Here is a 24,978-nt window from a genome sequence, read left to right as displayed (position 1 = left end):
CCTCCCTGGACAATAAACTGGACTACATTTTTTTTTTTACATAATTTCGTTATATGCACTGTAGATTGATCACAATAAAGTCTCTTTTTCAAACAGTTTAGCCTTGAATTAGCTGCAGCCCTGAGTCTTTGGCTACAGTAAACAGAACTTTCACCGAAGGAACGTGCATGTGCATCTACATTACAGCCAATACAGTAGAGAACAGCCAATAGGAAGGCTCTATCTCTCTGAAATGACCTGTGATTGGCCACAGTCTCCAGTCACAGGCTAGATTTTCAACAGCCTGAAAACAGAGCCAAGGAGGAGGTGCAGAAGTCTAGTTCTCGCTCAAAACACTTGAAATGCAATATGCTGAAAGATTATTGTGTAACTTTTGCCCAACAACACCAAAAATAAAACAGCCGCCCCAGCTTTAATGTCCGTAAGGTGGAGCTTTTAACTCTTAATAGGCTATAATTCTGAAAAGTTTAATGAAAAAAAAATGCATTAAATTTTAATTGTGATATTTTGTGAGTAAAATTTGAATCTGCAATGTGACTAGTAACATTTTTCTGTCAGGTAAATGTAGTAGGCTAGTACAATGGTTTCCTGTGAAGTAGAAGAAGTCAGTAGTTTACAGTGGGGCTCCATATTAGGCCTAAGTGCTTTTGTGGCCTTCTGTAAGTTATTTCAGGGTACAATGGTTCTAGAGAAAGCTGCAAGCAGCAATACCGGAGGTCAAGCCATCGTCCTGTACCGAACAGGTACGTTTTGAACGGGTAGCTACTGCACTAGTATGTTCAAATCAGTAGACTGTACAAATAGACAGAATGTGTGGGTTTTTAAACAAACCTGGCAACCACAGCTGAATAACCAATCACTTCCGACTGGCCTGCGTCCACGCCCAAAAATTATGACGTTGCGCATGAGGCCCTGGGCTGGCCGGGTGCATCTCTGGCAGTGGTCAGTAACTTGTCACGCTTTTCAGCTTCTTTTAAAGTAGAATATGTATCCTTAGGCAACAACAAGGCCAAAAGAAGCTTGCTTATCAAAGCCAAAAAAAAAAAAAAAAAAAAAAAACAACTTTTAGCTAAAACCCACTTAGTATAAGACAACTCATAGATTTTGGAGTTGTTGTGATGATGATGAAGATGATGATTAATATGATGATGTGTAATAGTAATCTAGTTAAGCTTATTTAGCCTTGGTTGTTGGTTTTGGTGACAAATGTGATTGAATGATCATCAGTTTAAAATGTGGACAGGAGATGTGAACCGGCAGCAAGTAATACAAGTAAGCCACATATACATGTTGAAACACTCGTTGAAATAAATAAACCCTTTGTAAGGATTGACGCAGTTTCCCTTCCTTCAGCAACTTCAGCAGTGCTCAAGCAAGGCGCTTCACCTCCTCCTGCTTTAGAGAAGCTGTTTAGTTGCCAATGGCATTATAATAATGGTAACCTCCAGAAAATTCATTTGTGTATCTCAGAGGTAGAAAATCTTGGGTTTTTATTTTGTGCTTTATATATATATATATTCCCAATATCATTTTAGTTGGAAACGTTGCACTCCGCAAAAGTATATTAGAGTTGCCACTGCCTGGACCATCATTAAAATACTGTTAGGTCACTATTAATGAATTATTAATTTCACATTCTACAGTGCATTTACTTTGGAATCTAATGTAGAGTTTAGGTAATAGACATGTTTACTTTTACGTTAGCAAACTTTCAAGTGCAGGAGTTCTCATGGGGTACTTTTATACTGCAATATTGCTGCTTATTACTTAAGTTAAGGATTCAAAAAGATATTCCAATACAGGTACATGTATGAATATGAAACACATGATGTTAAAAAGAACATGGATGGTCACACATAATAATTATAAGGACAGAGTGTCAATGTGTTAGTTTGCTACATTTTACTGCAAAAAGCTGAAGCCATTTACTGATGTTATTTTGTGTTTTAAGTCTCACAGAATCCAGCTAGCCTAGATGTATTTTTTTTAAGCATTACTCATTTCTTAGGAAGAAACCAGAAACACTGGCAATGAGACCTGACACTGTTTGATTATGGAATCGCAAGAGTTCAACCAAAAAAGTGTTTTCATCAATGAAATACACCTCTTTTAGCACAGCCATTTTCCCTTACCTGATAAAAAAATATATATATAGCTAAGTAATAATAACATATATATAACATATAAAAAGCAAAGGCATTTCAGGAACTTTGTTGAGTGAGGCAATTTTCACTCAAGGCCAATTGGTTTTCATGGTTCATGATGGACAATCAAGAAAGTCAGTGGGAGTTGTGCAAAGTTCAAACCAAATTCACTCACTGGGGTCAAAGTAAAGACTTTTAAATTTGTGAGTACTTTAAAATTATTTTTGCACCAGAGGGCCACTTCGAGGAAGTGTGTATATGCCAGTGGTTTGGAAATTAAGTTCTTGATTTTTGTGGGTGAAGTCACTGATGAAACTCCTGTGTATTACTGTCTCTATTACCTAAGTCACCTAGGCCTACACAATAGGTTAAATAATATAATAGGATTGCGTGTTGCTTATTTGCAGCAAAACATCAAACAAGTGTGATTATGATCCAGAGTGACCATTGTTTTTTCTTGTTTTTCTGTGTGCGGGTTTATGTTTTGTCTCATGTCATTGCCCCTTAAAAGATACTGCTTTATTTCTTCAAATTCTAATCTTATTATTCTATATGATCCTCACTAACACAATAAAGCCAGTTACATATTTAATTTGTGACGTTGAGCTATTTACTGATATTCATTGTCATTTTAAATTACATAAAATGCGTGATTAAAATTAACAACAGGTATCAATTGACTCTCACTGTAGCCCTTTTACATACGTGATTTCCCAATAAGAGTTTACATGAACTAGTAAAGCTAGCTACCAGTTAAGTTGGCCTACCATATCAAGTCTTGACGTTCGTTCTACAGCCTCGTGATATTGGTAAACCTAACATGACGTTGCGGTCTCAAGTTTGACAAGCATTAACTTCGACCAATTGAAAACAGAGTTTTTTTCTGCTCAACCAATAGGGGTATCGGGATTTTCTACAGAGGCGGCCATTCTGAGAAACAGTGCGTATCGGGTTAGGTTGTTAGAAAGTTAATGGCTGGGGGAAAGAGATCCTCCTCAACCCTCGCTTCGGGAGAGTTTCTGGATTCCCTGAAGTAAAATCACGCAAATATCCTAAAAAAAGGGACTGGACGGACGTTTAAGTCAACAACTAGCTCGTGAACACACGTATCGTGAACATAAGTATGCAGGATGCAGTAGCCGGGACGGCAATGCTGACGGACGGCTTCGAGGACGAGATTGACTCGGTGACTCCTCGCTCCCCAGTGGCAGGGATGGGGGTAGGAGCGACATCAGGAGGAGTCGGACTAGGGGGCATTGGAATTGGTGTAGGTGGAAAGAAAGTACGTTTGTACGGCGAACCAGGTGGGCCTGCAGCAGAAAGACTGGATTTCAAACTAGCGGCTGCGGCCGTCCTCTCCTCGGGTCCAGGATCCGGCAGCGACGAAGACGAGGTTTCAGAGGTAGCTACGCTAGGCTAAGCTAGTAAGCTAAGCTAACCAGAGAGCTAGGCAACATTCCTCTCCTAGCGCGAGCTGGCGGCTAGCTAGCCAATTAGCTCGCAGTTGGCAACCACCCCCTCCCAGGCCGCTGAAATTACGTAAAATAAGCCTGCACTTTAATCAAACAACATCTCTTGCCAGTTCAGGTGCTTATGGGGTGTCTGATGTCGATAATGTTTGGTGAGACACGAGCAGTTGTTCACGCTGAGCAGCTGAAATGTTTTATTTATGCAGCGCAGGCTGTGACCACGGCCTAGCTCGGGTGGAAGAGACGACGGCCTCGTTCGGTGCCGTCTCGCAACACCCATCACAAGTTTGCAGCTCTTTCAACAGCTTTCCAGCCACAGCAAATGGAAGATGCCCGTGAACCCAGGGACGCACACGGCCAGCTAACTATCTGCCATGTCGTAGTTGTGGTGCAATTACGTCACTTTTCGAAATCATGTAAATTAACGTTAACTTCGATCGTCCCTCAGCTAACTTTTCGATACGTATAGATTATGCTTTTCCTCGCAGAACTCCTCGACTTTTAGACAGTCGGTGTTGACAAACCATTTTTTTTCATCCTTCACCTCTTTCGACTAGGCAGCCAACCAGTACTGTGTTAACTTGATTTGCGTTGTCACAATTGAGAGCAGCTAGAGTTCAAGTTGAGAGGTGTCCAACTTTCCATGTGCTGGCAGCACACACGGGGACAGGTGTGATGGCATCTACTCCTCAGCTTAACATACTTTAGACACGTTTTATATTAGCTCAGATGGATACATAAACTAGACAAAACATTTGTCGCTACAGCACTAATTGCAAAGTCACCTAAACATCACCTTCGTAGATAGACAATAATGTGACACAACCTTCCATTGAGGAATTTTCACAAAATATTCAAAAGGTTACTATGTCATAACCAAACCATTTTTACGGCATGTCTTGTCCAATGTGAGCAGTCATTATTAAGATATTCAGACTTCTCAGCCATGATATTGTCGTGTAATCGAGTTTACCATGTCATATGACTGCAGCAGACACAGGAATCACGACCGATCAGACTGCTAGAAAGCAAATATGCGATTTGCACAAACGTATCAAAGGTCTCAGATTAATGACATTTTAATTCTAACGTAATATTCAATGTCATCTAAAAGATGATGCAGTGTTTATTGCCAGCAACGCTGTAAATCAAGGAGCTGAGCAATGCACATTACCTGTTGAGCTGTCTCTATTATACTTAACTAATATCTGACCAAAGTGGCATCTGTCTGAAACATACTACAGCCATGGCATTAAGAATGTCAGCTGATACCAATGTCAATATAGCATGGGCATTTTTGTCTGAGCATCAGCTGTGTAGTAGCAGAAGGAGATAATATCAAGTTTGACAATTGCATCTTGCACAGTGTAATTGAATCAGATTGAAAATGTGTCCTCCGTGTCATGTTTCTTAGCTCACCCAGCCTACCGTATAAGCCTGAAAGGGAGCATTTGTTGTGGTGTTTTACTCCAGAGGAGAACTCGCTGCTCTGGGCAGTAGCTAAAATCTGAGCCCCAGGATTAAGCAGATGCCATTCTAGGCCTTTCCAGCTCTCTGGATACCAACACTCTGGGAACTGTAGTTCATTAATAGGGGAGACTGATGTCCATTGTTGATTATAAAGGCCTTAGTAGAACTACATCCCCCATGGGTTGTTTTGCTCTGCGTTCCTATGGTATAGCTGAATTCCTCCAAATTGCTGAATGCTGACTCTCTCCCAACATTTGCTCTATGGGCCAGGCCCTGCGTGCCGGCTGCAGCTTATGGATGGACATAGACGGGGATTGTCAGTTTTTGTCAAAGGTTGTTTTGCAAACTGTTGAGCGATGTGAATGTTTCTAATTTATTCAAAATCTTAATTGTTTAAAATTCTCACCCTCCTGGTAGGCTGAATTAGTTGTAATGTCTGTCAAATTTGTCATTCCCAGCATACCATAGCATCTCCTATACAGGATGAATGATTGACTTTAAAGATTCTCAAGACATAACATGATGTTACACTTAGGAAGAACCAGTCATCGGTACACTGTAAATAGGGGTTCAATATACCCCGGTGCCAATAGGATGTTTCTTTAGATGAAAACCAAAATACTTTTCTCATAACAAAGTTTTATCTTTAAGGAGAGAGCTGAAGTGTTTTTTTATTATTATTAAAAGCTCTAATCTGTAGTTTAAAGTTGGCCTCTCTTAAATTTCTTATATTGGTTTTTATTTGTGTTTTTATTGCATAGGTTTATGGAGATACTTTGATGTACTCCACCTGTGTACCTGAGTATGTCATGAGTAATTTCCACTACTACCTGTGGTGCAACTAAGAAGTTACTAAAGTTCCACCTCAAAAAATTGAAACAATTGGCTAAATATTTATAAGTCAGCTTTAACTTTTTTTTGGCGTTTTTGTTTACATTAATAATTGTTCGGTAATGTTCTATTTTTAGAACATTCCTCAATTTTTAAATTGTCATCAGATGAAAAACATGTCATTATTTTCATCTGTAAACTACCGTACAGTAACATATGTGAGTAAAGCTGTCATTTTATATGGTTAAAAAATATTAATTGACACTGCAGCTACACTTAGAAGTAAATAAAACATTGTTGATTTAGTAAAGTTTGTTTTCTTAATGTTGACTCACTTGGGGTTTTTGGGGTGAAATCAAATGTTTGTAATACATGATCGCCAACAGGGCCAACGCTCAGGTATGAGACTGTGCTGCTGTACTTGGGCAGCTGACTCTCAGCTGAATCTCACCATGTGTGCAGGGGTTTTAATTCCTGGCCGTAGCACTTCCTGTGCCTTGACTCTCCTATCCCTGTGCTCCTTTTTGCTTTCCCTCCTGGTGAAAGAAACCGTAAATAAACAGAGGCAACGTAACGCAATATAATACACGTTGCGCTGTTTTCGCACTTATTCACGAGTTATTCTATATTACAAATACTGTTCAAGGTCTCCACTTTATATAAATTCCAGTTGTTGATCAGAAATGAACACGAAAACCGCTGACAAACGGCTAATGATTGCTCTTTTACCCTCCCCTCCGTACCACTTCTAGGTGGAGTCATTCATTTTGGACCAGGAGGACCTGGATAACCCCATCATGAAGACGGCGTCAGAGTTGCTTCTGTCCAGCGCCACAGATGGAGTAGATTTGAGGACTGTTGATCCAGAAACACAGGCTCGACTTGAAGCTCTACTGGAAGCTGCAGGTACGACTGCTTCATCTTAACTTAATTCAGCTTAACTTGACACATTTGTTTTTTTTTAGCTGACCAGTATCTCATTGGCCACATCTATTTTTCCTCCAAACTGTCTTGATTTGTGCTTTAACTACATACACTAACTTTACATAAGTAACACCACACCTTTCTCCCACTATCCCTGCCCCTTTTAAATCCCAACAATAGTTGAGGTCTTAGTTTGTATAAGGCCTACGGCTGAAATGGCGATAAAGAGAACCCGCCGGTTCTGCGAGTGTCAAATCAGCACATAGTTTGAAAGTGATTTGGGTAAACTAGTTTGATTAGAACTTGTAATCTAGGTGTAAGAAGGTTTTTGTAGATTAATCCATTAGGGCTGGGTGTCCTGGCCTCGTTTAGGCTTACGAACATTACCGGGCAGATTAACGCTGCAACACGCTTGAGCCTCCACACAGCATGTAGAGAGTCTGTGTTGAACGGCTAATGGCTAATCTCATACTACTCCCCTTTCTCCCTGACTATTCAGAACAGAAGAGTTGACAATTTACGTTATGTTTGCTTAAGATCGGTTACAGCTTGCATAGTAATGATGATAATAATACCATGTTTTGTTATATTGATTTGTGAGGTCTCCTATAGTATTAGCAGAGAGAGAGAGAGAGAGAGAGGGGAGTGTCCGTATGTAACGTTTGTGGCAGGAAGATTAAGACAGCCTCTCTTCATTCCCTGTATGAACAAAGTAGCCAAATACCAAGCCTGTCAAGACCATCGCCAGGGAAGATGTCAAGCATCTGGTGATGCTTATGGGTTGTAGACTCCAGGCAATTGTTTATTGCAAAATATTTGCAACCAATTATGAATGTCTTTGTTTGAGGTTATTTTAATTTTTTCAAAACATTTTAGACCCCTATAAATTACGGTACCGTTTATGAAAAGGGCAGCAATATCCATGTTGTTAATCTGATGTGGATGTGAACACCTTCAAATTAAAGATGAATTATGGCACTTGACCCTCTATAGCTGTTGTGTCATTGTTTCTCTTCCAATCCATTGCGCTGGAGTATGTTTGCTATATTTTCCTAATGTATAGCTAGTATTAGACAGATATTCACACGGTTGTATTTTTCCTCATTGGCTTTTCTAGTTTTAATCTCTAACAAGTGTAGGCTAAATGTGCACTGTGCAGCTGTAATATGTAGGTAGCTGTAGGGAAAAAAAGTATCAGATTAGACTTGGGGCCCTATCTTGCACCCGGCGCAGTGCAGCGCAAAGACAGTCGCAAGTGTCTTTGCTAGTTTAAGACCGACCGCAGTTGTCAATTTCCCGTCCAACGCTCACAGCGTTTAAATAGCAAATGCACATGCGCCCATCTTTGCGCCCATGGGCGTGCTGGTCTTACAGGGAGGTGTGTTCAGGTGAATTGTTGGTGTATTGCTATCTTGAGGCAGCGGGAAGTGATCGTGCCATTGACCAACAAAAACCTGGTCTAAAGTCAATAGCGCAACATTTCTTGGTTATTTTAACAGCAAATTGGTAAAATGCGCCTAGACTCGTGCACAGCGCATGCACACTATGCTTGTTACACACACACACACACACACACACACACACACACACACACACACACACACACACACACACACACACACACAGGGAAGCGCAGCGCAGCAGCACACAAACATGCAAAGGATTACAAATAAAAAATATTACGGTGCAAATCTGCCATCATAATAGCAATGTGCCAAGGTACAAACGCACCTGGCATTTAAAGGGAATGGGAGATGACACTCTGATTGGTTTATTGCATGTTACGCCCAAAACACACCTATGAATTAATGAGGACACTAAGTACAACCCTTTTGAACCATGCGCCCGGCGCACAGACCCTTTTTTCCGCCGTCAAACTAGCAAAAGTGGATTTGGATACGCCCTAAACGCACCTGCGCCATGCGCTTCACGGCGTGCGATTAGATCGTTAAAATAGGGCCCTTGGTGTCAGAAGATATTAAAGGGCTCGGGTGAGCTGGTTAAAAACCTTGATAGTGAAAACCCCAAATTATTTGAATAAGGCGACTTAAAATGTATTGTATTTGGTTAGGGATTTTGTGTTTTGTTTTTCAAGCCTGTTGTAAGTGTTGTGAAGTAACTATTCATGCCCAGCAGATCTAACTACAACAAGTGCAAGATGTAAGACAAGTCATCATTATTAATGAAAGCTATTGATGCCGCCTACCATACTTCGGCTAATATCTTCTATTCTCTTGTCAATAAAGCTGTAATGTGATGAAAATGGACAGAACAATCATTGAAGATTGTAGAAGCCTTCCTCATAGCATAATTGTCTATTACATCAACTTTATTAGGTACATCTGTACAATTTGTTGCAATTCAATAGAACATATCTGACAGATATTTTACCTTTGCAAAGTTTATAATGTACAGTTTTTGTAGTCTTAAAGCGATGAAAAGATTATTTTCGAGGTCTCCATCGCTCTTATTTTTGTAACTTTTGTGACAATGCAGTGGGCGTGTTGCTTTCTGCAGCAGTTGACCAGGTGTGCATGGGTGTGAAAATTGACTTTCCCCCGCAAGTTCTTTGTAATAATCACAGTCCTGCTTTTTGTGCTCCCTGCTGAACTCCATTTTCCTCCGTATTGCCAGCGATGATAGGCAGTGTGTTTTCTGAAAAGAGAAGTGTGAAAGAAATCAGTATAGAGTTCTGAACAACAGCCAGGGCAGTTAGACATCGATTGACAGTCCAGTACCTTTACTTGTAACTCCGTAGCGTGCACAACAAGCATGATGCCCAACGTTTTTCCCCTAAGACATCTAAAGATATCTTATACATTTACATTAAAATGTACCAGGTTGAGTTTGTGAACACTAGTGGTGCTATAGAGCAATGTTGTGATGCACATGTCCATAAATTGTTGGCATTTAGTGCTCTACCAGTGCACGGACAAGGATGCACGTACACGCTGAGCATGGGGGAGACGTGATACACATTTCTGCTAACTGCAGAAAACAACAGTTGTTGCTTGTGCCCCAAAAAATAACAATGTGGCTGTAAAAGAAGAGACTGTTTGTCATCAATAACAATACACAAAATAACGATACACAAAATACATTAAATTTTTCTTTTCTTTTTTCCCATTCTAGTATGAAAACATTAAGAAATTCATTATACATGTTTATAAGGCCTTAAGGGTACAAACCATGCACTTTGGGGAGTATCATTGAATGTAACCAAAACAGTTTACAGTCATTATTCTACAGGGTACTTTTAAAGCTAAAGCCCAGCCCTTACATATTCTGTGTGGGGATCCTTTGTTGCTCTATGTTTGGAAAGAAGAAATCATGTGGGCAGCCTATCATGATTAAGTCACTTGCAGATTACAATGTCAGCCTAAAATAATAAGAATTAATTTGTACCCTTTGTCATATCTTGGCAGTCACAGCTTGCTCGTCTGTCAAACCATAATTTTAATCAATACTACTTAAAACAATATTTGAGCTATACATTATGAAGGGACGTTATTTCAACGTAAATATCAAGTTTATGTCTTAAGATCTATATAATTTATGAAAAAACAAATGACTGAAATCAATAATTCCTCGTCAGTCGGGCAGAGCCTTCCCCCCCATATAATGATAGGGGCAACACTGGTTGGCTACAAATGCATTAAGCAGCGTTTTAAAATGGCAATTTCAGGGGAAAGAAAAGGCAGTAAAACAAAGTAAAATATAATAAAAATGAACAAATGATAACCCAAAGAATAAAAGTAATGTAAACTCAACCCTGATCTTTTATTATATTTAACCAAACAGGTTCAGTGGCGGTCCAAGACCTAGTTAATACATTAGTATAAACAATAAAGCAGACATAAAGTGCAAAACAGTCAAACACACAAAGGTAGGAGGTTCAGTGCAGTTATGGTCCAGTAATAAATGGCCCCAAAACTAATTTAATGAAGGCAAGTGGGCAAAAAAATAGTAAATCAACTGCGGAGAGAAAATGAGTTATCATGCTGATAAATGCACTTTGCATACAACCCTGGCTAGCATGCTAAAGATGGCTCTGAACTGTATTTGAACTGTCGAGCCCATAGATGTAGCTGAAAAGCGTGGCCAATGCATTATCTGGTTGTTAATATTCATCAGTTGACCAGTTTATTTCTGCTGTTAAGAAGTAAAGAGGTATTTCTGGTCTTTCACAAGGGGATGTGTTTTCTTCACTGTCAACAAGAGGTAAACCAAGCGTTCAGACCAATTCCTGAACACACATTTTACATCAGTGTTAAAAGTAACTCGACTGACCATAATAAACACCAGAAACTGCAGTAACTCATTAGCTCACGAGCACTAACATTGCTACATCTTACCCAGAATGCAACAAGTTCTCCCTGCCACCACTAGAAGCCTACATTTGACCCTTTTTTTCCCCTTAAGGAAGTTATTTGTATGGGAAAGGACACTATCTAAGTCAGGGACAGCCCCAGTGAGGGTTGCGTTGATGTTGGAAGCTTTATGTCCGACAAAATAAGCTTGGTATTGGGGAAATCATAACCCAATGCACATTTGTTTTGTATTGTGGGGTTTCATTTGCAGTTCTATTTTTGCTCATTTGTCAGAAAGGTCATGGATTGGACTGGATGCAAAGTGGTGTTTCTACATACACCACCCAGCAAGCTGCTATAGGGAAAAAAAGGCAACAAATTCCCTCATTTGACTTCTCATTTCGGTGCAGCGAATACAATGTTTCCTGTACATCTTTCTGGATATTAACCTGAATATCGAACATGTTTATTCATCACATGTCAAGTCAATGTGACCCATATGACACAACAATCGTCTTAAACTATGAATTGTGCTACAATTTGCATGTAAATGTCTTGGTGCTGCCAGATTAGTGTAAATGCCTGTTGTATGCGCTTAACAAGCATTTGGTATATACACCTCCCCTATTTATTTATTTTTAGCCCAACTAGATAGAAGATCATGTTGTCTGTGTAAACACGTCAGAGTTTTTGGGAGAGCGGTGCAGGAGCAAGTGCTTATGGGTAAACACACTGTATAGTGTGCCTATGCTATAGGCCGAGGCAGGTCTCACCCAGGAGCTAAGGACGCTTTATGTGGTCAGTTAAAAAAGCTGGAACCAGCTAGCATTAAAACCTGGAGCTGGTATGTTAAGAATAAAAAAAAAAAAGAAAGAAATGCAAGTCGTGTATTCCTGCCTAGTGAGCCGTTTGCTACATCAGAAAGTTAGTTTATAGACTGACGAACCGATTCATTCATGTCAAAATAACAGATGACGGCTGCTTTTGTTCAAAGAGTGATTAAATGAGGTTTAAAGGTGACCTGCTTGCATTTTTGTGTTTGCTGTTCTCAAACAAATGTTTGCTGAACTTTTTAATTAGCATCTTGGATGAAAATGTTTCTTCAGATTGCATAGTGTGTTGTTGGTACAGTGGATAGAGGCTGCTCAGTGGCTCGCCAGTATCCTGTTACAGTTGAAACGCAGCAAAAATATCTGCTCGTACTCCCAAGTCACAGTCTTGACCTAAAGTGAGAGCTCAATGTCTATTTTGCTCATTTAAGGAGTTTATTCTAAATGGGTGACAGTTATTTTTGTTGAGTGATTCACAGCCATATAAGCTGTGTGGGTTTTTTTTTTTTTTTTTTTTTTTTTTAGAAATATACAAACAGGCCTTCCAAAAGACTGTTTGTTAGAAAACCCTCGCCCTCAATTTGTTTCTTTGTTTTCATCCGAGGTATGTGCAGTGTGTCAAACCCCTGACGTATGCTCAGTCGGTTTTGGTTCAGTGAACTACTTGCGTTTCCGAGATAAACATGATACATTAAAACATTAATGATCAACTTCCTTGACCTCTTGGTTCCCTCTGCCTTTGGGACTATTGCGAAATCCTTGTCTGAGAGCCGTGCTAAGTTTAGCTTGAGTCGAAGGCCTAGTGGTGGAAACACAGGAGGACAGAAGTACTGGAGCTCACGTCTGCCCGGCTAGTGGGTGGGTTTAGGCGGAGGCCGAAAAAGTTCAAAGCCAACACTTTTTTCTTCTTGATTCCTTTTTTACACATGCCTTTAAAACATACGCTGCCACACACTCAACACAAAGACTTGACTGGTTTCATTACTTAGGGAATGGTCCTTGTTCTGTCTTCTGAAAAAGATCTTTCGATGTAGGCCATTGGAAAAAAGCTGTTTATTTCCTCCTGCTTGCTCTTACCTTTTGTTCCCCTCTTTGGTTTTCTTCTCTTTCATGACAAACGTGCATACACAAACACATTTTTCTCTCCTATGGCATTTTGCTTTTCTCCCAGCTGTGTTTTTCTCTCTTGACCACTGTCTCCAGTTTGTTTTCTCCCACATTCACTGCCTCTTACCCATCTATAATTCACACAGGATGAGACGTTTTTCTCTTCAACCATTAACAGCCTGAACCTATATCTACTAGCCTACTAGGACAAACAATCCCCTCCTTCCCTATATTCATTCAAATTCTGGTCACAGATATGTTCTTACCTGGACATTCCCATAGTAACCCAGCAGATATTTTGTACCTTCTCATTTGACCCAGGCAACATTTTTATTTATTTATTTATTTATTTATTTATTTATATATATATATATATATATATATATATATGAATGAGTTATGAATCATAGATGGTGTATTGAAAGTAGTGAAAAAGATATAAGCCACATTAACAAATGCTTGTGTGTGTTTTCTGTGTGTGATTTTCTTTTTTTTTTTTCTTTCTTTTCTCCTCTTTGTGTATGCTGCTACTAACCCTGGATTGGATTGGCTGGACTGGACTTGCTTCTTCATCTGGTCTGGTGTGGTTGTGCTCCCCTGTGGTTTGCCTTGCCCTATGCACCTCTGCCCTTTTGGTGTTCGGCAGGCATAGGTAAACTTTCCACTGCCGATGGTAAAGCTTTTGCAGACCCCGAGGTGCTACGGCGACTGACGTCATCTGTGAGTTGTGCCCTGGACGAAGCTGCAGCCGCCCTGACCCGCATGAGAGCTGAAAACACGCTCAACGCCGGCCAAGCTGACAAGTATGTATCTCGCCCATACTGACATTGGCATATGCCAGTTTGTCTTGTACACACTTTCACCTAGTAATGCATTATTACATCCTAGTATAGTCATTCTCTTTTCAGTCAAATCAGTACAGTGTGCATGTCTGTGCGTGTTGGCTCCTTTGGAAGTGCTTGCGTAAATGTGAGGCGTATGTGTGTTCACCTGTCACAGTGGCAGTAATTGTAGCAGTCTGGTTATTTTCAGCCGTAGTTTAGCAGAGGCGTGCTCAGACGGGGATGTCAACGCAGTGCGCAAATTGCTCGACGAGGGACGGAGCGTCAACGAACACACAGAGGAAGGGGAGAGCCTGCTGTGCCTCGCATGCTCAGCTGGCTACTATGAACTAGCACAGGTATGCGAAAGCGAGGTTGCAGTGGGAAGTGATGTAGCATAATTTTGATTTACAGTCTGTAGTGCCTGTACACTGAAGCAACCTTTCTGCAAAGCAAAGATAAAATAATGATGGGATCACTGGTTGATTGTTGTGGTTACACAAGCCATGCTTGTTTCTTAATATCATCATTTCATCCTTAGGTGTTGTTGGCCATGCATGCCAATGTGGAGGACCGGGGCATCAAGGGGGACATAACGCCCCTCATGGCTGCTGCCAGTGGAGGTTATGTCGACATCGTCAAACTGCTTCTGGTCCACGGGGCAGATGTTAACGCACAATCGTCTACAGGTAAAACCCCTCTTCATTGCTCTGCAATTATGATTATTTTCTTCTACACTCTGTGTTTTACACTCAGGTTAATTTCTCCGCTGTTTTCCAGGCAACACAGCTCTGACGTACGCATGTGCCGGTGGCTTTGTGGATGTGGTGAAGGTGCTGCTAAAAGAGGGTGCTAATATTGAGGACCACAACGAGAACGGACACACACCTCTAATGGAGGCGGCCAGTGCTGGCCATGTAGAAGTGGCCAGGGTACTCTTGGAGTATGGCGCCGGCATCAACACGCACTCCAATGAGTTCAAGGAGAGTGCTCTCACACTCGCCTGCTACAAAGGTCAGAACTCAAATATAGTGTGTGTCCTGTTGATTACCTTATTGAGGTTTCTTTAACAGGCTCTTTATTCATACTTGGCGACAGAGGGTTTAGAAAATGGGTTTTTGTTTGTCTTCTGCAGGTCACTTAGACATGGTGCGTTTTCTGTTGGAGGCCGGAGCAGACCAGGAACATAAAACAGATGAGATGCACACGGCACTGATGGAAGCGTGCATGGTGAGCATCTGACCCAAACCATTACCTAAATATTTTCTTCTCGGTTATTTCACACTGCCTCTTGTTTTAGATTTGCGTGCATTTTGTTTCAAACAAATATTGAATTCATTTTAGTAAAAATTAAGTTTGTTTAATATATTTGACTCAGTTTAAGTTCAAATTTAATCGCCAACATCATCAAAATTGTCATATTTGTAAAGTCACATTGTGTATGTATAGACTACCTTTTGTATCCCTGTTAAATTGCAGGTCCAACATTACAACCAATTCAAAATAAGAATAAGCTAATGCGTTGTCTTAACTGACAGCGCAGTAAAATTAGCACATCAACAGCTTGGAACACTTGGAAGCGCTTTGACAGAGCTCTCGGCGAAGTACACAGTCATGTACTTGTGCACCTAAGTGGGGGAAAAAAGTTGACTTGTTTTAGTAAATTTGGAAAGCACGGGTGTGATTGCATATGTCCCATAATCATGATTTAAACCTTCTTACCCAGCGCTAGTTTAGAGTTTGATGGTGTTTTTCATGTTTCCTAGTCTGGGGACCGTTTTTAAAAATGAAAATGAATAGAACATATGATGTTGGGAAAATAGTGAGATAATGTTCATCATATTTTCTGTATTCTTTAATGCACATTTATGATTACACTCTTGTGAATGTAACAATACCGTAAGAAAAAGATATTATAGCACCTTGTTTTAAAAGTGAATTGTGAGGAGTCTTAGAGGTTCTTGGAGTCATGCATAGTGACTGTACATTAGCTTAATTATAAAGTGATCCCATATATTTATTCAGGTGCTTATCTCTACATTCTCTGTGTGTCTCGCTGTCCCAGGACGGCCATGTGGAGGTGGCACGGCTGCTGTTGGACAGCGGTGCGCAGGTCAACATGCCAGCCGATTCTTTTGAGTCGCCCCTCACTCTTGCAGCCTGTGGAGGACACGTGGAGCTGGCAGCCTTGCTCATCGAGAGAGGAGCCAATTTGGAGGAGGTGTGTAAAGAGAGAGATTGGGGAAGACCATAAAATACAGGAGTAGGGATGGGTATCCAGAACCTATACTAAACTGGTTCCGGACTGGTCAGTACCGAAGTATCGATAAGCTCCTGGGCAAACAATACTGCTATTGTTTTTTATCTAGTGCTGCCGCCGGACGCCCTCCGGGTCTGAGCATCTTGGAATGATTTTAAAACTAAAATACATTAGACTATACAACAAGTAGCTAACTCCTTTGAAGAATAATTTGGCATGTATGTGTGTATAAAGTAAGTCAGTGAGCGGTAAGGAGAGAGAGAGTGATTCTGATGGGGAGTATGCAGCAGTTAGCTGTGAATGTAGCAATTTTTGATTCCACAGATACTGCAGCAGAGATTTTTCTGTGGTGAATAGCCTTCAACTTTTTGACAGTCATACTGCCCTGCTACTTGCCCTGCTACTTTTGGGAAACTTTGTGCTGAATATGTTACCAGCTATAGTCTTAGAATACTGATAGGAATTACAGTTTAGATAAGAACTAGTTTCTGAAATGCAAATTTAATTTGTTATCGACATTTAAATTACATTTATGAAACCAAAATGCAAGATAGAGCAAGTAAGACAACTTAAATAATTATTTGGTCATATGTCATTGCTGTTATTTAAATCCTAATAAAGAAATTAATGCACTCATCTGGCAGTGAGGTAGTGGACTTGAACACAAGATGCCAGGCTAAATTACATTGCTTTAGGTTTTTGGGGATCTCTCCTCCTCACCACACATTTTATGTGAAGATGTTGACTACAGTGGCAGTGTCACACGGCTAGCCGTTGATGTTCCTTCCTCAGTGAGAGTACACAGACACAAAAGACAAGCCGAGACACAGAGTAATCTTGCAGTGAGTCATACTCTCCCCAATGTTTTCTTATCTGCGCTCGCTTCTGTTTGTGTCCAGGTTAATGATGAAGGCTACACACCTCTGATGGAGGCAGCTAGAGAAGGCCACGAGGAGATGGTAGCACTGCTGCTGGCTCAAGGTGTGTGTGTGTGTGTGTGTGATCTTTTGATTTATTAAAGAAAGCGTGCATGTTTTTCCATTTTATGAAAAGAAATCAATTACTAATCACTAACTGTTGTTGTTCTGTTGTCCAGGTGCTAACATCAATGCCCAGACAGAGGAGACACAGGAGACAGCTTTGACTCTAGCATGCTGCGGAGGCTTCTTGGAAGTGGCCGACTTCCTCATCAAGGCAGGCGCCGACATTGAGTTGGGCTGCTCCACACCTCTAATGGAGGCTGCACAGGAAGGCCATCTGGAGTTGGTGAAATACCTACTGGCTGCAGGTGAGCTAGAGGAAAGGAGGCATGGAGCTCTTTAGGAGAACAAAGAGTATGCTTAGCTGCAATTAAAAAATATCTTAGCTATACCACTGTGCTTACAATCCTCATCTCTTGGTTTTGTCATTCAGGAGCAAACGTTCATGCCACCACGGCAACGGGCGACACAGCATTGACGTATGCGTGTGAGAACGGACACACTGATGTGGCGGATGTGCTGCTGCAGGCTGGAGCCAACTTGGTACGCCATACTCTTAAATCCTCTTTGTCACTTATGATTGACCCTTTGTCACTTATGATTGACCCTTTGCTATTAGATAACACCAGAAACCAGAACAGATGCATAATAAAGTCGGAGTCTTTTGTTTGCATATGTTAATTGAGCCAATTGAACAGTCTACCTTGAAGAGCTACAACAGCAGCTGATTTTTTTGTCGAGTCACATTTTTCTTGATAAATAAGACTACTAACTCTGTTGTTTAACTTCTGGGCTAAACTTTCACAAGCACATCGTCACCTTTTGTCTTCCAGGAACATGAGTCTGAAGGGGGGCGGACACCCTTGATGAAGGCAGCAAGGGCGGGACATCTCTGTACAGTGCAGTTCCTTATCAGCAAAGGTGTGTAATTGACCAGCTGTTCAGAGAAACAAGTTAAATGTCCTTTTTATTTATGTATTTGTTTTTGCCTAAATCCACTAAAAAGCTATTTGAGTCAAGGATCATTATTATTATATGATGAGATCAAAAGCTTGAATATGTATTTGAAAGGTTTTATTGATTTCAATTAAACTGGAAGATGCATCATCCTGGATGGATTTACACGTATAGGCTGATCAATGTGGAAGTGCTAAAGACATTTAAGGAAAGGTTTTGTCTTCAATTTATATGCAGTGTCTTGTGTACCGATGCACTTACCGTTTGTAAGTGCTAAGACACCAGTAATAGATTTAGATTATTGTCACAGCACTTGTATTGGTGAATTTATGAGCCTACAAACATGTTATGTCGTCTCACCCATCCTAATGCAGGAATACTTGTTTGTGTAAAGGATGTATCCCTAATTCATATGGGCTAGAGGCTAAGGGAGATTGCTTTTGTGAATGTAATAATTAGACCCGTATCTCGCACCCAGTGACTTACTGTGGTTACCCTTCTTCTTCTCTTGTCCAGGTGCTAATGTGAACAGAGCTACTGCCAATAATGACCACACAGTGGTGTCTCTGGCCTGTGCTGGAGGACATCTAGCTGTGGTGGAGCTGCTGCTGGCACATGGGGCGGATCCTACACACAGACTCAAAGTAATGCCCACTCTGGATATAGATTAGACCAGTACGAATATTTATTCGTGTCCACGTGTGTTTAATAATAACGCATCATTGAAACCATGCATGTCTTCTCTTTTGTAGGATGGTTCAACCATGTTGATAGAAGCTGCTAAGGGTGGCCACACCAATGTGGTGTCCTACCTGTTGGACTACCCCAACAACATCCTGTCTGTCCCGGCCCCTGACCTCTCTCAGCTCACTCCCCCCTCGCAAGATACCTCTCAGGTAAATACAGCAATAAATCACAATTTTTATTCATGTTCTTCTGGGGAATAGATCTTTCTTATTTTAAATTTTACATTTTTTAATTTCGCAAAAGGCAAGTCTAATAGTGGTTTTTGATTGCTTAATACTAACATGCCCTCTGCCGTAACAGGTTCCTCGTGTCCCATTCCAAGCTCTCGCGATGGTAGTGCCCCCTCAGGAGCCCGACAGAGCCCCATCAAACATCGCCACACCCCCACCCGTCTCCAGCAAAGGTAATCCGTGCAACAAGTCCCGTCACCCAGTGCGCAGCTGTTGGATCCCCAGTTTTGAGGCATTTTATTGTTAACCCATCCTAATTCGCAACTTCTTGGATCTCTTCCGTTCAAATCCAGGCGTGTCCAAACAGAGACAAGCAGCCCTTCAGCCCGGTGTCCCCAGCTCAGTTGGCCGGGGGCCTGAAGCAGAGCCTCTGCCGCCCTTCCACTTGTGCCAGCCTCTAGAGTGCATTGTGGAAGAGACGGAGGGAAAGCTGAACGAGCTGGGCCAGAGAATCAGCGCCATTGAGAAGGCCCAGCTTCAGTCGCTAGAGCTCATTCAGGGGGAGCCGCTCACCAAAGACAAGATTGAGGAGCTGAAGAAGAGCAGAGAGGAGCAGGTATAATCCATCATCCATTTAAGATGGGATCCCATATTTAATCTTGTTTTTTTTTCCAGAAAGTTTAAGATGGATGTTGTCTTACATCAAATTCACACTTAAAATATTATGTTGCATGCATAGCACTGTATCAGAAGTTAGTCAAAGACGGATGTGGCTGTTCCCCACTTAGGTGCAGAAGAAGAAGAAAATCTTAAAGGAGCTGCAGAAGGTTGAGCGCCAGCTGCAGCTGAAAACACAGCAACAGTTCACCAAAGAGTACATGGAGGCGAAGGGGTTAAAGGAGGAGCAGGAGGCCGGACAGAGCCAGGGCCCAGGCCCGGGGCCAGGAAGTACGACGTCTGCTCTAGGGCCTCTTCCCACCGCAACAGGTGCCCAGCTACACACCAGCTCTGACACAGATGAAGAGGCCAACAAAGATGGGGAGCAAGAGGAGCAACCTGGAGACGAAGGGGATGAGGTGAAACTCAGAAATATATATATATATATATATATATTTTTTTTTTGTGTGTGTCATTAGGATGTTAATTTGGACTCGTTTTTAATACTGTTTATTGAACCTTTATGGCGTTTTCTCTACTTTTTCAGGAAGAGGAAGACGATGACGAAGACGAGGGTTCCGAGGAAGAGGCAGACGGAGAAGAGGACGATTACCCCAAGCTTCCTAAGGTGGGCACAATCTTCTACAGGGATGGGCCACCGCTGCCACAGCAGCCTCCTCTGCCCCCTTCGCCACAGGCCCAGCCCCAGCCTCCTCCACCGCCTCTTCAGACTGCCTTCGTCCCTATACAACCCCTGCCAGACTACAACCCTGCAGACTACCCGGGAAGCACCAGCCCAGAGCTACAGAGGGTACTTGTGGGGCAGCAGATGCTGGGCCAGCAGCAGCAGGGTCAACAGTTGGCTGGGTTAGGCCCAGGTATGATACCTCAGCAGGCCCCAGATGGGCTCATGGTCGCTACACCTGCACAGACGCTCACAGACACGCTGGACGACATCATGGCCGGTAAGTGCACTTGATTTGGGATTCTTGTTGACTCCCATTGGAAGTGAGTGTCTACTAATCCCTAATCTGTTTGTCCTTTTATAACTTTTTTTCTTTTCCTCTTTTGCAGCTGTGAGCAGCCGTGTGCCCATGCTGAACACTACAACCTCACCCACACCGCTGTCCCAGCCACCCACACAGATGCCTGCAAACATCGCCTCGCCCCCTTCGGTCCTGCCCCTCTACCCCTCTGTTGACATCGATGCACATGTAAGACTCGAGGCCAATTTGAACATGACAGATTTTCAAATTGACAATGCAAGTGAGTACACGTATGCACAAAGTCTTCTACCCTGTTAAGAGATGTTGGTTTTCCCCCACAGACGGAGAGTAACCATGACACAGCTCTGACGCTGGCGTGTGCAGGAGGACATGAAGAGCTGGTGTCGGTTCTCATTGCGCGGGGAGCCAACATTGAGCACCGGGACAAAAAAGGTAAAAAAAATAAATAAATAAATAAAAAAAAGCGTGATGGTATTATGTACTATAAGGAGGTGTGATTTTGATTTGAATTCATAGTAGCCGATTCATATATCGAGTAACCGAAAACCCTTGATATTCCCCCTGTTCTCCACAGGTTTTACTCCTCTGATCCTGGCTGCCACTGCTGGCCATGTAGGAGTGGTGGAAGTGCTCCTGGACAAAGGGGGTGACATTGAGGCTCAGTCAGAGAGAACCAAAGACACGCCCCTTTCCCTGGCCTGCTCTGGGGGACGCCAGGAGGTAAACGCGTTGTCTTTCAGTTTACCTTACAATAGTGACATTTCTGTTCAGTTGTTTCCTGGCTTTAAATGTGCAATATGTAATACTGATAGCTAGTGTTTAAAATAGTTACTGCAGTACAAATTCAAAATACTGGAGAGTCGTCTCCCTGCCCCCTCCTCCCCAGACTCCAAGTTCACATTGGTTGCCAGGCTGAGACCGCAGCATCCACAACAATGTTGCTAGACGCTTGTCTCACATAGCCAGACATTACTCCACAGCACAGCGGAGTAGCTAACGTTAGATACCTAACGTTAGATAGATGCCTGGTCCTCCGGTAACGTTAGCAGTTAGCACGGTTAGCATGGCGGCGTTAGCCAGGACCAGTCGGGATCACTTTACTGGCTGTGTGTCAATTGTTTTTGCCAGTAACCAACTCGGGTACTCTAGCTATATAATTCAGTGTGAGTACACAAATGTTAAAATGACATAAAATGCCCGTCCCTAGTAGCTGTGATAAATTAGCCTGAAGCTAATGCGTACCTGTTCAGGAGGAAATTAGCCAACTCGGCGTCCTTTTGGGCTCTAAGCTGTCTCCATCTTTAAAATACATCTCCGATATTTATCCGGGGTTTGTTACGTCTCTGGTCACAGTTTTTTTTTAGTTCTGGTAGAATCTATCTCTGTTGATACCGTTTGTTTGCTGCTTTCATGGCTGTACTAATGTTACAGCTGTAGCATGCTGGGTTTACGTTTTTACAGGTATATCTGGCAACCCGGCCTGGCTGTCAAACTGGGCAGTTGATAACAACACACAGGATAAAACACAAACAGAAATTCCGTCACAGAACGGAAATTTCAAAATGAGAAAATACTGGCATTAGCATTGTTGTCAGAAAAGATAGTATTTCAACTTAGCATGTTTCCTTAATATCTGATGACGCATTGGGGGTCATTTTTGGATTTATTACAGTCAGTATATTACATATTGGACCTTTAACTGTGCAACTGTCATTTATGCTGGTCAGGTGGTTGAGTTGCTGCTGCTTCGGGGAGCTAATAAGGAACACCGCAATGTTTCCGACTACACGCCTCTTAGCCTGGCTGCTTCTGGGGGTTACGTCAACATCATCAAGATACTCCTCAATGCTGGAGCTGAGATAAACTCCAGGTGAGTAAAGACCTTTGGCCCCTTGGTATAAGTGAAACATGGCCACGCACATTAGGTTCAGTATCAGGAGACGATCCTTCTCCTTGATATGAATGTGACATCATTGTTTTAGTTCCTGAAAGTGAATATGGTTGCACTTTGGTATTGAAGTGCCAAACAAATACAGCATCTCTGTAAAATGTACCTTTGGGATTTAGCCGCACCCAAACGTAATAGCATAGTGATTAACTCTGTTAGAAATAAGGAGTGAGGAAAGAGTAAGGCTGTAACTTGAAAACCAAGTCTCTATAGCAGCTGCTACTTTGTTAAATGCTGATTTGCAAAAAGTGAAAATACATGTAAAGTTAAATTGCAATAAAACAATGTTTACTGAAACCAAGACAAATATTAGGTGATCCATGTTATGCTTCTCAGAGCACATTAAACAGTTACATGTTTTATTTTGGTTTTTGGTCTCTAAACATTTTTATTCATTTACTCCCTCACCAGGACTGGTAGTAAGCTGGGAATCTCTCCTCTGATGCTGGCAGCCATGAATGGTCATGTACCGGCAGTGAAGCTGTTGCTAGATATGGGCTCGGACATCAACGCCCAGATTGAGACCAACAGAAACACAGCTCTGACTCTAGCCTGCTTCCAGGGGCGGGCTGAGGTCGTCAGTCTGCTGCTAGATCGCAAGGCCAACGTAGAGCACCGCGCTAAGGTGAGATTTCCAGTTTCCAGACATAATGAATACATTTGTCAATATTGCGGGCCCACACTGGCGAGCCCACGATGCAGCTGGCCATCATGCTAAGTAACTTCTCGTGTCATGCAGACTGGTCTTACTCCTCTGATGGAGGCAGCCTCAGGAGGTTATGCAGAGGTGGGCCGAGTGCTTCTGGACAAAGGCGCCGATGTCAACGCTCCCCCTGTTCCCTCATCCCGAGACACTGCCCTCACCATTGCTGCTGACAAGGGCCACTACAAGTTTTGTGAGCTGCTTATCAACAGGTAAGTGCTTTTGGGTGTTACTGTACAGAACCATATTCTAGTTTTTATTATGATGTAATCCTCAGTCGCTCCTGTTGTTGAGTGATTTAGCTGCTTAGGCTGGGCAATAGGTCAGCATTTTCCTGCCGGTGAGTAGTTTGATGCTTGTGTAGGGCATTGTGCTGGCACAGGCGGTCTGTGAACAAAGCCCCATATTGCTGGTTTCAATGCAACTACAGATGGTGCTTTTTCACATCATGTTTTACACTTTGAATGCTGGTGAGGCAGAAATATAAAGGCACCCTTACTTTGGTTATTTAAATCGGGCATCGCCCATAGATTCATCCATGTACATGTCTTATCTCCCAGCCCTTTTAGCTGCAATGCCTTTATGTGACTCCTTAAGGCAACACGTCTTCCTGTCTTTGCAGGGGTGCCCATATCGATGTACGAAACAAGAAAGGGAACACTCCTCTCTGGCTAGCGGCAAATGGCGGTCATTTTGACGTGGTCCAGCTCTTAGTTCATGCCAGTGCTGATGTGGATGCAGCCGATAACCGCAAGATTACCCCACTCATGGCTGCGTTTCGCAAGGTGCAAAGTTTTCCAAAACCCTGAATTTGAGTGTGTTACGCTACACTTTAGCAAGCCTCTGGTTCCTAACCATTTTACTTAACATTTCAGGGTCATGTGAAGGTGGTGCAGTATCTTGTGAAAGAGGTCAACCAATTCCCATCAGACATTGAGTGCATGAGATATATCGCCACCATCGCTGACAAGGTATGTTGGTTTTCTTTTTCAGTCATAAGTCTGCCTCATCTATTGGAATTGGCAGAGCTATTACAGATGTTAAGCAGAGCTGTAACTCCAGCTGCTGGTTTCCCTTTGTTGCAGGAGCTGTTGAAGAAGTGCCACCAGTGCATGGAGACCATTGTCAAAGCCAAAGACCAGCAAGCAGCCGAGGCCAACAAGAATGCTAGCATTCTCCTTAAGGAGCTAGACTTGGAGAAGGTAATGTCAGACCCCATGGCTGTGCTTTGGGAGGTTAACGCATTCTAAATACATACAGTGGATGTGGACAAACATGGTTTTTATACAACTCTGTGTTGTGCTCGACAGTCCCGAGAGGAGAGCAAGAAGCAGGCCCTGGCTGCTAAACGTGAGAAGCGTAAGGAGAAACGCAAGAAGAAGAAGGAGGAGCAGAAGAGAAAGCAAGAGGAAGAGGAGGGCCAGAAAACCAAGGATGACTTCTCTGAGATGCTGGAGCAGAAGGAGGACTCAGCTGACGGTAACCTTTTTATGACTTTTGCTATACATTTAGAGACTGCATAATTGTTTTTGAGTTTTATTTTATATACTTAGTAATAGAGCTGGGCAATACATCGATATTATATCTATCGTGATATGAGACTAGATATTGTCGTAATATATGGCATAAGTGTTGTCTTTTCC

At 42.2% G+C, this 24,978-nt stretch overlaps 1 protein-coding gene across 7 annotated transcripts in view; it reads left to right on the top strand.

Moving 5' to 3' along the window:
• Positions 1-3,079: 3,079 nt before the first annotated feature.
• ankhd1 (ankyrin repeat and KH domain containing 1) overlaps positions 3,080-24,978 on the top strand; it is a 30,350-nt gene continuing 8,451 nt past the window's right edge. The window contains exons 1-28 of one of the 7 annotated variants that reach the window (XM_031319597.2): positions 3,080-3,546; positions 6,667-6,820; positions 13,732-13,888; positions 14,103-14,265; positions 14,448-14,595; positions 14,687-14,920; positions 15,042-15,136; positions 15,966-16,127; positions 17,066-17,147; positions 17,263-17,454; positions 17,580-17,689; positions 17,980-18,067; positions 18,620-18,747; positions 18,856-18,999; positions 19,151-19,253; positions 19,374-19,636; positions 19,809-20,096; positions 20,225-20,642; positions 20,752-20,891; positions 21,005-21,116; positions 21,259-21,404; positions 22,412-22,554; positions 23,044-23,257; positions 23,372-23,547; positions 23,958-24,120; positions 24,211-24,306; positions 24,421-24,537; positions 24,646-24,814. In XM_031319597.2, the coding sequence (XP_031175457.1) occupies positions 3,268-3,546; positions 6,667-6,820; positions 13,732-13,888; positions 14,103-14,265; positions 14,448-14,595; positions 14,687-14,920; positions 15,042-15,136; positions 15,966-16,127; positions 17,066-17,147; positions 17,263-17,454; positions 17,580-17,689; positions 17,980-18,067; positions 18,620-18,747; positions 18,856-18,999; positions 19,151-19,253; positions 19,374-19,636; positions 19,809-20,096; positions 20,225-20,642; positions 20,752-20,891; positions 21,005-21,116; positions 21,259-21,404; positions 22,412-22,554; positions 23,044-23,257; positions 23,372-23,547; positions 23,958-24,120; positions 24,211-24,306; positions 24,421-24,537; positions 24,646-24,814 (4,684 nt within the window). In that variant the 5' untranslated portion in view covers positions 3,080-3,267. The remainder of the gene's footprint in view (positions 3,547-6,666; positions 6,821-13,731; positions 13,889-14,102; positions 14,266-14,447; positions 14,596-14,686; positions 14,921-15,041; positions 15,137-15,965; positions 16,128-17,065; positions 17,148-17,262; positions 17,455-17,579; positions 17,690-17,979; positions 18,068-18,619; positions 18,748-18,855; positions 19,000-19,150; positions 19,254-19,373; positions 19,637-19,808; positions 20,097-20,224; positions 20,643-20,751; positions 20,892-21,004; positions 21,117-21,258; positions 21,405-22,411; positions 22,555-23,043; positions 23,258-23,371; positions 23,548-23,957; positions 24,121-24,210; positions 24,307-24,420; positions 24,538-24,645; positions 24,815-24,978) is intronic. The other 6 variants (XM_031319604.2, XM_031319603.2, XM_031319602.2 and 3 more) reach the window with 6 other exon arrangements.

The sequence above is a fragment of the Sander lucioperca genome, chromosome 1, assembly GCF_008315115.2.
Source record: "Sander lucioperca isolate FBNREF2018 chromosome 1, SLUC_FBN_1.2, whole genome shotgun sequence".
Taxonomy (NCBI): Eukaryota; Metazoa; Chordata; class Actinopteri; order Perciformes; family Percidae; genus Sander; species Sander lucioperca.
The sequence above is the reverse complement of the archived record's forward strand: the minus strand, read 5'-3'. Positions and strand labels throughout refer to the sequence as shown.